The sequence below is a fragment of the Mastigoproctus giganteus genome, chromosome 8 (assembly GCF_048544385.1).
Source record: "Mastigoproctus giganteus isolate SK-2022 chromosome 8, ASM4854438v1, whole genome shotgun sequence".
Lineage (NCBI taxonomy): Eukaryota > Metazoa > Arthropoda > Arachnida > Uropygi > Thelyphonidae > Mastigoproctus > Mastigoproctus giganteus.
In genome coordinates, this window is record NC_143582.1 from 79,715,593 (window position 1) to 79,734,507 (window position 18,915).

At 40.9% G+C, this 18,915-nt stretch overlaps 1 protein-coding gene across 2 annotated transcripts in view; it reads right to left on the reverse strand.

The window, feature by feature from the left end:
- Positions 1–18,915, reverse strand: part of LOC150081662 (uncharacterized) — a 36,529-nt gene that overhangs the window by 2,900 nt on the left and 14,714 nt on the right. For both annotated transcript variants that reach the window (XM_090378796.1, XM_090378795.1), the window contains exon 2: positions 3,475–4,916. In XM_090378796.1, the coding sequence (XP_090234922.1) occupies positions 3,475–4,916 (1,442 nt within the window). The remainder of the gene's footprint in view (positions 1–3,474; positions 4,917–18,915) is intronic.

Genomic DNA, 18,915 nt, shown 5'->3' on the forward strand with positions numbered 1-18,915 from the left:
CCGTTTGTGTCTCAGCAGGTGTCGGGTCTGGTGGGAGCATTTCTTTCTCGTATTCAGAACGAACTCTTAGTAGAGTTAACGCCCATGCCTCTCTCTCTACCTTCCAGGAGGCTTAAGATTTCTTAAAGAGAAAATGCGTGAAATGAGGTTAAGGAGTATCGCAAAGGAGAAAGTATGTTGAATCCCATTGTGGTCTGATGATATCACGTTTCTTCGGGCAGTAGAACGACCCGGTAGTTGTTTAACGTTGTTATGGGATTTTCGATTTATGATTAAACTGTCAGGTGGTTGTTGTGCGAGCACTGCTCTTTTCTCTCTCTCTCTCTCTGTGACATTGACAAACGCACATCGAAACCGGTTATTGCAAAATGTAGTGTCAAGCGGTTCTATATAATTAAAAAAAGATTAGCCATTTGGAAATGGTTGGTTGGCACATCCATTATTTTGGTGCATATGGTTCTGGGTGTGATCTGAAAAAGTGTATCTTTACAGTACGATTAGTATCCTGTGAGGGCCAAAGATCCCTCTTCCTCCGACTGATTTTCGCTGACCACAACCTCGACTAAAGAAGCCTTCAGAACTCATCCAGGATCTGAACCGATACTTCTCCAACTACATGACACGTGGCGAACCCGCCACACAGTTACCGAGGACTTGACTTAGTTCCCTGAGCAATACGGGGTATATAAAAACAGTACCTTATTTTTTTTTATTAAGGAGGATGGTCCTAGCCAGCTTTTCTGGCAACCCCACCATCTATTGCTATACTGTACAGGTCATTTTTAGTATAACATATACTACCACTAGTTGGTTATCATTCCTAGAACATGGAGATGGCCAGAAATCGTCTTCCAGCGTACGGATGATATCAAATAGAGCACCAATCGTCTACTAGAGCACTGATAATATCCCCCGATTGGAGGGTATGCCAATTCATTATTTCATATTTCAAAGCAGCAGCCATGTCGCACTAAAGCTGATCACGAGTCTGCTGGTATTGATTAGTCATTTCTCACGAGGAAATATTTAACTGCTTCACCTCACCACAGAAAGTCGACTTCGCATTCACTACATAAAATCACAATCAAAATAAGTGAAGAACTTTGTAACCACAACATGTGCAGCTGATGTATCCATCATATAGCAATGGTGAAGCTGTAATCAAGAATAGCACTGCTCAGGAAATGGAACGCAGTCAATGCAGTAATAGAATGAAGAGGGGACGTAGCATCCTTTCATTAACTATAAAGGAAAAAGTAGCTCAGTAGTAGATCAGTCAGAAACAACATCTTCCAGAAGTAAAGCAATGATTCGCTATTCAAGCAGCAGGCTCGCCGTGATGGTCTAATCCACCACAGGAATCCCCAGAGACTACAAGTATGCTTCAAGGGTGATAGATCACAAATTCAAACTCAAGTCTGGTCCCTAAATGCTGCCCCTACCTCAACATTGAGATCAATCTCATAGTTGGCTCATTAGTTCATGTAGGTCGTATATCACTGTACGAGATATTGCCCAGTAGCCACTCACTTCTTCGAATGAAGTGCTACTCATGTTGTACAGTAACCAAAGCAGGATCAGGCAGAAAACCAGCTTCCACGTACATCACAACAAGAAGATGCAGGAACTGAAGAATGGCATACCATTAGGATGAACGCTGCACAGCGCCACAAGGAGATGGGTGTGCATAATAAAAGATCAATTCGCAGCTCATCCACTCTTATGTATCCACACTGTTATATATTTTTTCCCAAACCCTTTCTCGATACTAATGCTGCTTTAGCAACAAGGGCCTCCTAAAAACCTGGAAATCAGCAAAGTTCTCTTTTGTATCAACAAGCTGTTCCAAGGATTGCAAGCGTGAGACCTGCTCAGGAGGCAGAGTGACTACCGAGTAGACCTGCAATTCTGTAATGGTACGGAAAATTCAAAAGGAATTCTGTTTGTGCAATCATTTGGGCCGAGATGGTGGCAGAACTAAAATCAGTGAGGGCGCAATAGTGGGTTAAGTCACCATTTGAGGTTGAAACCATACAACTTATAGTTCAGATGCCGAATCAACGAAAAAACCAAGAAGATAGAATTTTGTTGGTAAATTCCCCTATGACTACAGTTTCCGGTTATGCTGAAGCACGCACATTTTTCGGTTGGTGCTTAAAAACATGAAGATATCCTCTAATTACTTGTAAATGGTTTCCGATTTGTACCACGCATCCTCTTAACACCATAAGCTTTTCGTTTGTTCCTGAACCATGTAAAAAAGCCTAGAAAACGGTGGAATCTTAGGTCTTTGTCCTCTATCAAGGCAATTAACTAGAAGCATACACCTCAGTAACTGAACAGTATCCAAATATCAACGCAGTCCAGTACTGGTAACAAAAGTTATTTCTGTAGAAAGAATATATCAGTCTTTTACTCCTCGGATGGAACTAGGAATATCAGTTGTAAACGCATTGGGTGTTATTTACTCCAACGATATCTATAACGTCCAGCAGATCTCGCTGACGTGTCCCTGTTTTGTAGAGTAGCAGTGGCCTCATAAATCTTAAAGTCTCTTTGCAAATAATGACCACCACATCCGGGACTCAAACAGCAAATAAATTCACTGTCTGTGGACAGTTTTTAAGGAAATATAAACAGAATATTTATTAAATGGATAGCCACAGGAATTTAGACTAGAAATAAAACAGAGAAGGTAAGCAGCGCCCTCATTGAGAAGTAGTGCATATTTTTTTTCAAATAGTGACAGAAAAGTCTCTTTGGACAATCGTCGATGCTTTTTTTAATATTTATCCTTTAAAGTAAATATTTCTTTTATTTTTATTTGCTAAAATCAAGGGGTGAACGTTCATTTGTAGAGCAATAAGTGAATATCAGTACCACAGTGTACAAGGAGGTACACAACACGTTTTGTCTTTATATGCAAGAAGCCAAAAAGGAAACTTTATTATAATTCATGGCTGGACAATCATCAGATACAAGATCAGTGACTGCATTGGTGATAAAACGTTGCTGATGTAGAACTAGATATTATTATTTTTTTCATAACTCAGGGAAAAGTTCGCATTTAAAAGGGATGAAGTTGATATACATCGCTGCCACTTTTATTTTTGTGGTATGTCTTTTAAAGTTTATCCACTTAGTGCGCACTTGGTGAATTGGGGAGGGGGGAGAGAGAGAGTTAAATATGTACCGATGTGATTACGTTCATTAGACACGCGTTTGAATGGACCGTTGTCGAACCTACGTGACTGCTAAATACCATGCTGTTCTTGCATTCTTTGTATCGTTTACCAACAGAAAATCGCTTAAGCAATTTTCGTCCATAAAATCTTAGGAAATTAATTTTGTAGCTTGCATATTTTGACATAAACAGAATAGACACACGAAAATGATGCGTATTTCCTTACATACTTAGCAATTTTTCAAAATATGAATCCCAAAAAGGGGTGGGGGGAAAGAAAGGCTACTTACGTTGGATATCGGCTGTCCTTCGTACAAAAAGGCAATGAGGCATCGTCCAGACACTTCGGCGCATCCCACGGCAGGCGATTACCAGCGTCGATCCCCAACTCTTTTTTCAGAACTCCACTGGAGACGGCTGTTGTATTGTCGGTTGTGCTGTTTGAACGAATACTGAACTTCCCGCTTTCATTAACGGCAGCGGGGTCACCGGCTGTCCTTCGATATCTTAAACCGCTCACGTGCCGCTTATATCTGTAACTTCTCGCAGCGTCGTACGGTTCGAAGTGATCTTCTGGGGGTTCGTATAATCTCACGCGATATCGGTTGCCTCTGCGGTAAGGGACGTAGTCCTGAGATTCGGAGCTGAAGTAGTCTGAAGCGCCTGCGTAGTCTATCAGGCGCTTCCTTAGCTCGCCATCTAGCGGAACATATTTAGTTTTGGCTGGCTCGCTGCGGGTCGAAGAAAGAGAAGGTGGTGGAGGGGGAGGAGGCGGTGGGGGAGGACTGGGAAAAGATGGTAGTTCAAATTCTCCGCTATAAAACTCCCCCGATGTGCGGTAGTGCGGTTGGTACAAGCGGCTAACTGGGTGGAAGCTGGAGTGATGAGAAACGGGATTGTAGCGGCTGTTCTTCCTCTCCAGGATGTGCTCCGGGTACTCCTCCTTCTCGTGTTTCCTCCTGTACTGGTGTTTCTTGGTCTGGCGAGGTTTCTCGTAAGGATCCTCGGACTCATTGAACAATTCGTCCGAGTGGTGTTTTTGAGCGAGCCTGCTGAGAGTGGACAGATTCTCCTTCAAGATGTCGTCCACTGATCCGGGAAGATCTTTGAAGTCACCGAAAGGATCTTCGGAGGACTCTTCGCTACTTTCCGATTTTCTGTGATAAACCGACTGGCTGCGATCCGGGTACGATTTCGTCCTCACAGTGTCGGTGTAGATGTTGGCAAACGGGTCGTGTGAAGTGTGTCGCTGTGAGAAACTTTCTTTACGGGACTCGTGGAAAGAGCGATAATCTTCCGGATACAGTTTTTCTTCCGACGACGCCTTATCAGACTGTGACGAGAACGGACTCGGATTCTCGGAACTGTAACTAGACTTTCCGTAGTCATATTCGACGGGCGGAAGCGTCGGCGCAACTCTGTAAGGATAGTGGTAAGCGTCGGATCGTCTCTCAGCGTAAGAAGAGTCTGGTGGGTAGCTCGTGCGTTGGGGTGCGCGAGATGGCTTCTGCTCCGTTGAGTCACTATTGAGGGAACTTAAAACGTATTCGACCTTGGAAGCGTCTTTCAGGATTTTGGTGGCATGGGAAGAATCCCCCTGTTTGGTCGGGGACTCGATCGTATCATCTTTTGTATCAGATGAAGTGGTTTCTGTCTTCTGAGATGCTGTAAACCTCACCTGTCCTACTGACAGGAACAGAAGGGCATACAGGACCACGTGACTCTTATGTACCTGGAAAACAAATTATAAATGAGTGATGGTTCTTGTTACAGTGGTTATATCTATTAAGGTTAAAATGCTGAATTTGTCTTAATCTTCCAATATTTGGAACTTCTCTTTTATAATTCTAAGAACAGCAGCTAAATTATGATTTATCAAGGAAAATGTGTTTAAAGGACTCTGTCTTCTTTGATTACTTTTAATTCGTGTCGAATCTCGCGTTAAATTACACTCTGACCACATAACAAAAAGTACCACATTAGGTTTTCTAAAGAACATTGCGTTATAAACTACAATGTAATCAAATAAGACATTTTCCACAAAATTATAGTCAAGCGAAAACAATTACTACCTATATTATTTAGCTACTTCAACATAGGAAGGAATGGTAGTGTTCCACCTCAAAAGACCATAACTCATTGGGTTGGCAAATTCAGAAAAAATTCATCTGCCTTCAAAAACATAGGTCCATACTTTATGAAAATGCTAACGTTTCCAGCTGCCACGATAACTTCAGTCCTGTACGTAAACATGATGCATGACTTTGTAAGAAAGGATCTTCGGCAAAAAGGAGTCAGTGCTACAACACATACCACAAGACTTTCTGTTGGCACTTTAAAGGAAAATGTTTCCAAATGATATTGTCTAATTTTGGTAAAAACTGGACACTACAATCACCAGACTTGATTATTTGCGATTTCTTTTTAGGGGATTTGGTATATGTAAACCAGCCACGGATACTTGAGCAACTGAATCAAACTGAAAGATTTTCACCAGAAACATTACATAGAACAATAGATAATGTGAGAATACGAGTAGAGGATTTGTTCGCAGAGGTGGTGGCAGCTTAAGGGACATTGTAAAACATTGAGGAGTTTAAGATAAATGCATTGAGAAAGAAATGGAGATTTTTTCCATTTCTATGCGGAAATAACGTAGTACGACTTTCCTCAGCATATAAGGGTGATGACAGGTGAACAAAGAGTTAATTTCTAACCACACGCAAACAAAATTCTCTTACCTACTTGAGCAGTCGTGAAGTAATTACGAAAAATCAGCGGGTAGCATTTAAAAGGGTCGAAAAACTGAGAAGTAAATCTGCAGTCCCTAACCCATAGTGATGACCTCTAAATGTGGAATTCCGTGAACCAAAACGTAAGATTATTTTCCTTCACCCGCCTCGAAATAGAATGTTCATTTTCACCTCTTCCTTTAGACTAATTTTATCCGCGCAACTCAGCGGTCCACGTTGCCTGCTGACAAACGACTTTTGTTACATAAAACCAGCACTTCTGCATTATCCTTGAAAAAGAGTTCCCAATTCGGGAAACGCAACGTTGGTCAAACGTGGCGAACTCCATAAAAGTAAAAATAAAATCGTTTTAAGATCCCAGTGCAAAGCGGTCACATACGCCAGCGACACCTGGAACTGTTGCGAGTTGCAAAGTGTATGGAATTTGATAAATTCTGGTTTTTCAGGTCTACAATTTATAGCTGGGGAAAATCATGACCCATGAAGCCCCTGGAGGTAATCGAACATACGAACCCAGTCCTGTTTACGTTTGCTAAGCTAATTCCCAGCGAAATGAAGTCATTTGCATGTGTATTTGTTAATCGTCCCACTCTGGTGGAAAACACACAGAGAAGTAGAAAAAAATATCGTCTCCTAATGATCTGTGCATCTCTAGGCACTCCTTGTCCCTATTTTCATAGCGGTCTCGTGCTGTCCCTTCAAGAACGGGCAGAACTGCCTTTCTGTTGTATAGAAGGTCGAGGGCCGGTGCTTCTTTGCCAGGTTATCCACGGAAATATCTTTGAGAAAGCTCCAAGACAGATGACCTGCAATTCAAAATAAGTTGCGAGAAAGGTTAAAAGGAAATGAGTTAAATAACAAAAAATTAGTTAAATAAAAACCCACTGGAAGGTCGTTGAAACAGAGGAAGATGATTCAGGTTTGTTCTCGGAGAGTTGTTCAACCTGCATAACCAGTTAAACCTTGCCACGATGCGGGTTAGCCTTAAGTTAGGTTGTTTATCGATAATCATTACCACCAACTCATTTATTATGGTCCGAGCTTGTTTTCAATTACACCTTTGCTGTTGCATTAGACCCACTTAACACTCAATGGCTTTTCAGCATTTGTCCTTCATTTGTAATACTGAAAGCTTTACGATTTCATAAATAAATAAATATTATCTGATATAGCCAGGAGGCAAGTATTACGTGGACCTTAAGATGCCTTATAAGCCAATTATTTTAATAATCTTTGTCAATATAGGTGCCGGTGAAGAATCAATAAGGAGTGCGGATCGGGTTTATCGACTCTTAGTGGGCCACGTGAGGGCGAATTATATTAATGAAATTTTAATGGTGCTACATAAGTGTATGTATTGACATATATAAAAATTGCAATTATGAATTCTTACCTTCTACTAAGAAAATGCAGTTCAAGGATGCAGTAAACCCATTTCCCCTAAGTGACATAACTACTGTCCCTTAGTGGAAGTAATGAAAAAAGGCTAAGCGTTTCATCTTTTATATTTCAGTTGAGTTCGAGGCCAATTGAACCATAACCAATGAAAACAGTGGTTAGGAGAAGAAATCAAAGGGAGTATATCCGGTGAATATAGAGGGGTGGGAGATCACAGCCACTATTATTAGGAACTGCATCAAAAGATTGGGGGAATGAAGTAACCAACTCGAATTCTTGACGCTCAATTCCCTCTATGGAGCACAATCAGTTTGTATTTGGCGTTAGAGTGGGCCTGGTCACGCCAGCCTGGGTGGGCGACAATTTTTGGTCGCAAAAATAACATTTACTGTGGTCACTCCTCTTCAAATTTTTCATATCAATTTTTTCGATGCTTAATTTTGAATTGAGAGGGTGAACCTCCAAAACCTTCTAAAGGTGGTCGGATTCGCTGTATCAATTTAAGTGGCCATGTAGAATGTGGTGAAAGTTTGAAATAGCTCATTCCTTGTTTGTTGTGAATTGATGGCCATGTTTTTGGTTGTTTTCAATGGGAGGTGAATACACATCGTAGATCGTAACTGCACACGAGAGATTTCCATCTTTCATGAGTGTTTACGATCTTCAAGGAGTTAATATATTTTATTTAGCTCAGCACAAGACAAGATTTCATTTAGCAAAAATTGAAATGTTGGTCTTTGTTACGACCTTTTAAAAGTTTTAAATTTATATATATATACAAATTAAGCTGAAATTTATAAATGAAAAGCTGCTTCTCATTTTCTCTTCAATATGAATCCTTAATAAACTCATGTTCTTAATATTAGATTAACAATAATGCAATTGATGTAGTTTTTACGCTTAAAACCTTGACAGAAAAGTAAAGTGTATCACATATATACAAAATCTTCGCGGATAACACATTTGGTTGCAATCGACACTCTTGTACAATGTGTGGAAAAACCCTGGGTTCGAATCCCTTCAAAACGGAAGAAATTATGGGCATTTTCACTCAGTGGCCAACTTAGTCGGTCTGGAGCGGGGACCGCACTTTAACCTGGCAACTTGGGTTTTTCATACAGGAAAACTGATTATAATGAAAAAACAAACACACAAAGCTTACGCAAATTATGGAAATGTATTCTATAAAGTGAAATGAATAAGTACTTGGAACAGACGAACGGGCTCAGAACTGAAAGTAGCGGTCCAACATAGGACGAGGTACCAAAAACAAAGAACCCAACGGAAATACCACATCTCATTATAGCTCGGGAGAGCGTGGATGCACTTTTATCTCGGGCCTCATCAGAACACAAGGAGAATGCAGAAATCAACCTGAAAACATCACCAAAACAATTCCTTACACGAACGTCTTGAAGGTGTCACGAACGTGGTGTGAGCTAAGTAGCACATCTGCCACTGAGATATGTGTGTCAAGGAAAGGTGAAATTGATTGTCGGGTCACGCAGTTGGCTTTTATGACCCTTGTCGTTGTGTGACACGGGAATCCCGTTCCTTCAGATCACAGAAACACCATCAGATAACATTACGACCATTTTAATTACTCCTTCTCATTATTGTCCCATTTTTCTCAGTCTTCAACCCTCTCCCCGGTTCTCAACAATCATCGTGCGTGAAAAACAGCACTAGTTTTTTTAATAACTATTATGCGAAGACTTTACTGTCCCCTGGATGAAAGGATTTGACTTTTCTCTTTAGTGAGGCTGCACAATTCGCTTAAATCTAGCAATGTTTTTTTAATTGTTAGTTTTAAATGTGGTGCTTTATAGTTGGCTTTTAATCACCTCTGAGAATGCGTGACAAGGTGAATGGGTATGCTTAAAGAGGAATTAAATCAAGTGGGTATTCGGGTCATCTGGAAATAATGCGCAGAACTTCGAATATCTCAGCTCGCTCTAAATGCCAAGTTTTCGCGATACCCAACTACGATGCCACTGTGTAGGAAGAGAAAGGTGGGCGAGGTTAACCGAAAGCCGAGGAAGACATATCAACCGTATCTAACGTGATCGAACGGGTGGCACAAAACACGACTAGCAAACGCGTGTGCACAGCGGGAGTGTAGAATTATGTTCGCATTAGGTTTCTCGAATCTCAGAAGAGGCTCTGCGTGACCGATCTGAAACGTGTTCGGTGCGGGAAGTAGTTGAGTTCACTCGAAGCTGTAAATTATGCTCTTCTTCGTGGTGTCTCTGTTGCCGATATTTCTGAGAAATATCCGTTATCTAACGAAATGCTGTCTGAGACAGAAGAACGTAGACTCTCGCATCCAGCTTTCTGGGTCAACAGCCCTTTGACCTCACGTACTGGAAACAACAAACTGAAGCCTCATGAACGAGACCAGTACAGCCAAAATATTGAAAATCTTTCTAAAAGAACTTCCTCTTCCAATAAGGATTATTTATGATCGATATACAAAGCCTTTTTATCATAATGTAAGATAAAATGATAAAAGAATCATTTTATCATACCCTCAGGGTATGTTAATTTCTTTGATCATGCTAGCTATCCAGAAACTCTAAAGACACCACAGCTGAATGAACAAATATTTTCTGTTAGGTACGAATTTTCACCACTTCTTATCACAGCCAGACTCAGGCTTGAATTCATCCATTTGTTCCGCGAACTGAAATCATTCAATAGTCCTCACGGGTGGTATAACGTTCCACATAGTTGGGAAAAGTCCTGGGTTCGAGTCCCATCTGAGTGCGAGAAATTTATAGGCTTTTTTCATACCGTAAACGATCACTAGTCTCGGGTACGAATCCATATCTATTCATGCTGTCTTTGGTTTTTCATCCTATAAAAGAGGCACGCCTATCTTGGAACACGTAATTTACAGACAAGGCATACAAAAAAAAAACAACCAAACTGAACTATATATAAATTTCATTTCTTTTTGACAATCCCAACTCTTTGAACAATGGAAAACCAAATGTTATTGACACCAAAGGGAGTCTTCGGCAAGATTGTTATAAGTGGGTGTTAATTTGAAGTAGCACAAAGGAGTAACGTGTGTTGGGAACCCCACCTCGGAAACGGATCGCTGATGTCTTTTGTCGTTAAAATTGCTTCGTTAGTAGTGACATACTTTACCGCCTTGGTGGGTTGTCCAATGCCATGCAATCCTTTGCGTACGTGACTGGGTGCCCAACGTCGTTCGACTATTCTACCCTCCCCTGCATCTCATGTTTCTGTTACAGTACAGTACTACCCTTTTGGCGAGACACCAACATTCTCCTGGTTCTTCCGAAAAACTGTCATTAAAATGTGTAGAAGTGAACAAACTGGAACAAGGTTCATGGTTAAAACAGACTGTTTTGGGAATCTGCAAAGTAAACGCAGATCAACAGTTTTGATTCGAAGAATTATTGAAATAATCCGAGGGAAAGCGAATGTATTTTGTAGAAAAAAGAAGAAATTAAGCATCATCCAAGACTGTTCGGGTACTTTCCCAGAACGTGCCGAGACTGTCCAATTCAACACAACTACTTTCAAACTCTCGTAATTCACGTTTACGTGAACCGAGTTTCCGCTACGCGCAATAAGAAATTAAGAAAACTACAAGATGTCCTATTAACCAATTTGGAAAACAGAAAGGGAACTTCGCTTGCCCGCACGCGCACACACAGAGGTGAAAAAGCACCGAACCTTAAATTAAAGTGGCTGACATTGACCCAGTTTCGATCTTGGAATAATGATTAATTGCCACGTTCACTCGCTTTTTTCCTATCACAGTCCCGGAGGAATGCTTTGGGATCAAGCCGTCGAAGGACGAAAAATCGAGAAGTTAATACAAGTAAGATGGACATAATACTGCAATCAAATTCCCCGTTGCACGCATCAGTAAGAAATTTACGTTTTTTGTTTTCATTTTATTCTTCTGAAACCGGAATACGAGTGACATGATTAGCCCATGGGCCAGCGACTCGGCCATCTTGAGTTACACCTGAATCGTAGCCTCGTTGACTCATGAATGGTGTCAGGGTTTTCTACTGCTCGACCCCACAACACGCGTCTTTATTACAGACGGTCCCTTTTCAAATCAAACTCTTTTTTACCCCACTTTCTTTCGTTTGTTCAGCGTCATTCGAGAAGTTGGTCGTGAAAGGCTGGTCCGACATGTTGCTGCACGAGCTGGACAATAGCAATCGTGCTTTTCAAGACACAGCACTCATCTACCACAATAAAAGAAGTCTGGGTTATTTGCTTCAACGTTGCAAAGTCTCAACCGTGTCTGGAGAAGAAAAACAAAACAAAAAGGTGGCTCTGTTCCAGTTACTTTCTATTCAAAATATGAAAAATAAGGGAATGTTTTTGGAATGAGCAGCCTAATGACGTTAAAAGGGACACTCCTAGCCACAAATTCCGCAGTAAAGAAATTGCCCAAATTTAGAGAACAACTGAACAGAAAATGCTTCATTTTCCATGGAACAATCAGACCATTAAAGATGCTTGCGTCATGCTGCGTCTTGCTGAATTACGAAAAGGTGGTTTCTTAGAAAACACCGTTTTCGTAGAGGTCAGTCAGTTTATCGTGACAGTGCAAAGAAAGCACGAACTTCTATATCGCAGGTGTATTCCTTGAAGGGATGGACTGGCGCATGCGTTAGCTGAGTAGTAAAGGTATTTGTTGCTTACTGGACTGCATTAACCCACTTTTTCTCGATTCTAAGTTTTTGGTCTTGCAGTTCTACAGACCTCGGAAAGAAAATTGAAAACACATTTCAGAGGGGAAGGGGTCATTTCTGCAGAAGGGTTTCAGGTAGGAGTAATAAGATGTAATTTACGCTAAAATTGGACCTTACGTTACAAACCTGATGAGGTCCCTTAAGACGAAAAGGGACGGACATCCTTGACCCTGTTCAGTTTCTCCACCAGGGCTGTGAAGAAATTCGCACACCCGCTTGCTACGAGTTTCTGCTGCTTTAAAAGGCAACGACCTCTCCCTTCAGATGCAATAACTGAAAGGTTACCAAGTTATCCCTTGATTAATTTCAACTCGGATTGATTAACTTTTATTTAACTTCCTTCGGAATTCAGAAACTGACCTTCAGAACGTACTCAGCTTTCAAACAATGCACAATCCATCATGGCGCCTCACTAATTGGCTTTTAAGTTTATCGATTGTGACATTATCTGCAATCGCTGGTCGGATGTGTTACCAACACGCACGTGTTGCCTAAAGTGCGTTCTGCTGTTCCAAATAAACGATACTCGATGTTGCACTTAAGGGCCGTGGATAATTGGCTACTCTCCCTTTCGTTTTGAGATCACTGGAACAACAGGTGCATTGAAGAGGGAAGCTGGAACTGATAACCTAACATTCCACGGAATGTGTTCAGTAATTGCGAGCATTAATAGGTGAAGCGTAAAATTATTTTTCTCTTCTGCTATTGTCTTAGCCAGCAATTTATCTGCTTGCATTGCTGCCCTTTCACCGATAATAGGGATGATTTGGCCCAGACGGGCTCTTCCAAGTATTTATTATATCGCGTATAACACAATCTCGTGAAGATTTTCTACCACAGCTTTTCCCACGCGTTATACGCTGCCATCTGGTGGCACATCTCTCACATCGAGATCCTTTATACAGGCTTCATCGAGTAATTTAGGCATTCAACTTGCGTTTCAGATGCTAAAAGCGATCCCTATACTTAGCACGTGCTTAGATTACTAAAATTCGATTTCTGTCGCTGCACAAAAAGCAAAAAGATCCTTCAGATAATCATCAGCAATAGATCAAGGTCAGTGCACGGGAAACTGCAGCCTTTGAAACGCATTCGATGCGTATAATTACGATTTAAAGGTTCCAGTCGTTTCTCTTCAAGCGGTCAGGATCCAGAATGGAGAAAATAAGGAAAGGCAGGGTATTTGTTTAGCACGTGGGTCTGTAGTTTTTAGAAAATGACGAAGACAATTAATAAGCTCAAGTGATGTCAATCAAGATGTTTCCAAGCACCCACTAACAAGATTTTGTTAGTGGGTGCTCCAACTCAAGTAACAATGTATTTGTTAAAAATGTGGAAGAAGAAACCTAGACCTTGACTTCGGTTATTATCTGGACAGACCATAATTTTCTATCATCTTCTCGGATGAAGGTTCGCACTTAATCGGTGGCCTTAAAGCGGTTCACGAAATGATCTTCACCTCCCCCTCTCCTTCCTTCTAAACCAGCATTAACAGTTCTCTGATGGCAGGCGTGTTGTAGTCAGCAGCTGCTCCTGGGACAAGAGACAACCGCTGGCACTGTTTTCATGGCTATCGGTGTCTGCCATCTGGTTCCGTTTAAGCCTAAAGGTGAAGGGGTGTCGCGTATAAAGCGCTGATTAGTATTTAGGTACGTGCCGCCAAGGTCCCATCCCAGTTAATGTTCAGAAATGCAACGGTTTGGGAGTTAGCGTTAGGGTGAGGGCTGCCGTTTGTTTTAAAATCTTACTTCGACCTTTTATTTTACCGGAGATCTCTTCACTGAATTCTCTCACTCTCCCCCCCCCCAAAGGCCTGCTTAAACTCCTGCACTTTCCGTTAACACCTGCGGAGCATGCACGGTACGCCCTGAAAGGTGATTACACACTGCAAATGCCTCGTTTCCACCTATCCACATGCTCATTTTGTACAATGTGTGACCTCAGCACGGGGGTGTGGCGGAAGTATTTCTTACGCCCATTCTATGTTTGGACTGTTACTTCCCGTTTCTATTTGTGTATGTGTAACAATGCATATTTCTCAAAATAATCTCCAAGAAACGAAACAAGGAAACTCATACAGCAGCATGAAAAAAGAAACATTTAAGTTAAACTCCCCGTTGTACTCCTCCTGAGGTACTTCGCCTGGCCTCAGAAGGTTTCATTATGAAAACAAGGCTGTCACTTACATCTTATGAGTGTTTTCTCTATGTGGCTTTATTCTCCGGACCCATATAAGATTTCCTCAGGTTCTCCAATTACTATTTGCCTTGACCTTCTGAAATATGGTCAGAAAGATTATTCCTGATAAAAAGCATCTTTTTTTTTACGAATACGCAAAAACATTAGTTAAATTTATCACCCAGTTGCTATTTAAACCATTATAGTCTTCGGTTCATTGAGGCTGGTTGGTCATACTGTATGCTGCTTTATGCAGTCTTCATTAGTCTTTAAGTATGTATTCTCTGCTGGTCAGCATAATGAGCTTGGAATAACTCACTGGAGGAAGGAGAGAGAGAGGGTCTACTTCTCCTATGATTTGTTAACTACAGCCTTGATTGAAGAGTTTGCTTTTTAAGAATTCCACAGATCTCAGAAGGGATTCTAACCCAGACCTATCTAATACTAGAAATTGGTTGAGAAGCAATATTCCATCGAGCTGATGTCAAATGGTATTTCAATTAGGATTACTGAATAGTAAAATTCGTTTGATCAGCGAGTATACTTGGATTCAAAGCAAAATAATAATAATAGATATGTGAACTCCCCAAAATACTTCGATCAACATTTTCTCCAGTTGTATAAGTACTGCATACGGGGGTGGATGCCTCATTTTAGAAAGTACCTGCTGGATCTGTTGGAATGGGTGGTGCGGAGAAGAGCAACAAGATTGGCGAGGAGAGAAAAAGGGGGGCTCTCATCAGAAAAGGCTTCAGTTTTGCAAATTGTAGTCTTTGGAGACCATGCACCTGCAAGCAGATCTGATTGAGGTGTTTAGAGCTTTGAATGGATTCAACAAGCTCAATTCTGATGGAATGCTTCCTCGATCAGCCTACGCACTTAACTGGGCAGAATTTAAAATTTCAACTTGGAAAAAAAAAAAGAGGGTTTGAGCCTTGTGGGCAACCGGCTGTAAAAATCCTTATCAAATACAATATGAAGAATCAAGATGTCTCTGTTCTATATTTAGCTGTGTATAAATGATGCAATTGCACTAAAATACACATAGTCTAATCTCTTTCGCAGCTTGAGGCTTTAAGCCCTAATGCATTAGATGTCTCTGTTATTAGTGTTTTTTTGTAAGTGATGCATGGTTTCGAACTGGACCCCTTGGAGAACTAACAAAATCAGAGACTAACTACGTGAAATGTGGACACATGATAGGACGGGGCTTCGAACTGGCTGAAACCCTGGGGCAGAGAAGGGCAACTGTTTTTTCCTTTACGCAGGCGAATTGGAAAGGAGCAAAGTCGACGTAAATAGGAGAGGGATACAAGCTGATACACGCTGGGCAGAAAAAATTAGGGAAATGGAGGAAGGAGTAGTCCTGGATAAGTTGATTAAGGAAAAAGTAGACGTAAAAAGAATTAGCCATCAGATAATTTGTAAAAATTTTAGTTTTTAAGGGGAGGTAATCAATGTTATTAGTGGTTATGCCCGCAAGCTGGCTGTTAGGCAAAGCTTGGTTAATTGGTTGTTGTAGCGTCTTAGGCGCATCAGCAATTTAAGCCATAGTACGCTGTATATAATGTCTGAAAATTGCGCATGTTCTTTGGTCGATTTGCTGAAAGGCTCTGGAATGCTTTCGATGGTGTGGTACGGTACTTAGCAAAGAAGGAAATAGTTTTAATTAGAGGGATCTAAATGGACATGTGGGTTTTTGTGGAGAAGATTCAACAAATGGCCCGATAATAATATAGCAGCATTCATTAAACACCCTTCACCAAAAGAAAAAGAGGCATCTAATAATTATTAGTGGACAAAAGTAGCAACGAAATTAAAAAACGAGCCCTCGATACCAAGAAGAGAGGGAGAGGAAGAAGGATAGTCTAACAAGTTAGCATACAGTTGTAGCGGTAATATCTTTCTGAGAGGAAGTGTGAGTGAAAGGAAGAGGAAGGAATGCACGAGAATATATTGAGGAAACTAATTGGCGAGAAAAAACGCTTTTCAGCAGAGACCTTGAAGGAAATGTCGAGGAAAAATTGGGTCCAAAAGTGAAAAACCAAAATATAAATAAAGGTGAACATCCTGGTCAACGCCATCATTGAAAAGCAAAGGAAAAGTTTGGATACATAAAGAAACACAGTAATGGGAAGAAATTCAAAGGGAGATACTGAGAGAAGAATTTATTTAGTGGAAACTAAAGAACATGGACGTGCCGAGGAAATATACAGAGGTTATTTGAAATATGTTATCAGAACAGTAAAATCTCGGTAAAAGTAGACTCCTGTCCAGGGTTTAAGACCTTCATCCAGACTAGTTCGCATTCACCATAGGGTGTCCCCCTGTTGGATGTACGGGGGGATCCCATGGTGAATGCGCAATATCACATCAAAGGCAACTTACAGTTCACTGCCACAAATGAGAAGATTGAAACAAAATAGATTGCGACGGTTTGGCCATATCAAAATATGAGGAAAAATTATGCCATAAATAAGATAAAAAACTGGGAAGTCGATGGCAAAAGGAAAAGACGAAGAAGTGGATGTATCATGAAAGATTGTAAGGTAACCGATAATGTGGTCTTCAACAGGCGGTTATGGAAACAAGTGATTTATACGGCTGACCCCCCCCCCAAATAAATGAGAAATGACATGGAAGAAGAAGAATGCGCAGAAAACGAAATCTTCTTCATTGTGGTTAAATTTCTAGATGTTGACTGGAATTTGTGGGTTAGTCACTGGCACACTAGCAAGACTTTCGTGGATTTATTGGAAGACAGCTTTCTACAGCAGCATGTTACAGAGGCAACAAGAGGAAACAATACTCCTGATCTGGTTATCAGCAGTGATTCTTCGTGCATTAAGAATCCGCAGGTACAAGACCCAGTGGGTGGCAGCGATAACAGTGTGCTAATATGGAATTTAATTATGGACATAACTACTGTCCAGGGTAAAGGGAAAACCTCTTGCTTTCGTACGAGGCAACTACAGTTGGTAGCCTTACAAAGAAAGGCTTCATTTCTGCAAATTGCAGCGTCTGGAGACTAAGCACTCGCGAAGTGATCCTATTCAAGTGTTTAAGGCTTTAAATGAATTGAGCAAGCTCAATGATGATGGGATTCTTCCTCAGACTACGCACAAGAAGGAGCATAAATTCAAATTGAGGATGGATGGTTGCAGGATAGCCTTCAACCAGCGGGTGGTTAATTCTTGGAACAAACTTCCATCTGTTGTTGTGGAAGTGAGTACTTTTTTTATTTTATTTTTATTTTTTTTTTTGTCTGATACTGTTTAATGTTTGTATTGCAATCAATGCTTTTACGATCTGCGTTTCCAGCATGTTTTAAATTTGATTCTTTTGGCACCAAATATATTTCAGAACACGTTACTGTTAATCTAAAATCGCAATGACGTAGCAAGAGTTCTGGCAGACTTCACAACCCTTTTAACTCTACTAGAATCCCGCTGTGCCAAATTATAACTACTAACCGCCCTAAGCAACCATAAACTTTGCTAAGGAAATAATACCTAAATTCCCCTTCCTTAAAGGCTGAAAAACTAACTCCTTTCCCACAGCAAAGTATCTCCACTTCTTTCAGTCTCACTTCCTTATATCAACATAAGAAATGCGCGGAGTTTGACATTTTCTTTGAACTTGTTACCATCTTGTATTCGGCAAACGACGCCTTAATTCCACCCCACTTTGTCCCACATACATTTTTAAATTTCCCTGAAGTCTCCAATCCCTGAAAACGGTTTAACTTTGTACAAAATCTTATCTAAAATGTTTCTCTTTCTCCACCCAACATCAGCATTCTCAGGGACTCCGCAATGACTCGAAGGACATCTTGCGCTCAGCAAGCAACAGCCACACCTTGGTCACCTGTTTTTTATCTTCATCGTAAGGTCGGCAATGCCTGTGTGAAGGAGGTTATTCAGTCAATTTACTTTGTTATTATGTATAAGACGATTTCGTTCGAGTTAGAGGTCACTTTGCATCGCTTTGAAGTTCGCACATGCGCCAACACAATGCTCGATTAGTTTTCCTTCAGTTCAGGGCGGAGAAGGGGTCGATCCGTAACAGGAAATGAACACCTTAATGGTAATCAGCCCTGGATACCTGAAATTCCTCTTTTAAAAAAGAGCGCAGCAAAATTGGGAGAAATGGAACGTCTATTTGCTGAAGATTGGATCCTACACATTGCTGAACAGCAGGACCAGATAAGACGTCGCAGTTTCGATAAACTGTAGATTGGGTGCCACCTGGGATCTCGAAATCCAATTATTGAGTTGCCTAGATTTCGTTGTATTCGTTTACAGTAAGCTCCACATTTGACTCATTAAAAATATTCGAAATTGGGTGTGGCAGGGACCATTGGGAATTAAGGGTCGTTGTTCTTTGTTTTCCGTAAGGTAAAAGGAGTTGGTGATCTTCTTGACCTTTTATCCAGTTCCTGAGTGAAGTCCACACAGTCAGACAGCAACATTTACCACACCCTTCGAAGACAGCACAATCTCCCATTAAATAAAAGATAAACTTCACGTAAACTCAGAAACAAAATTTAATTCCATGCTTGTCTTGTTTTCTAAAGAAGGCGCGATGCCTAAGATTTCTTTTGCGATTAGAAGTTTCACTCATTTAACGTCTCACGCGTCGACAAGATAAGGAA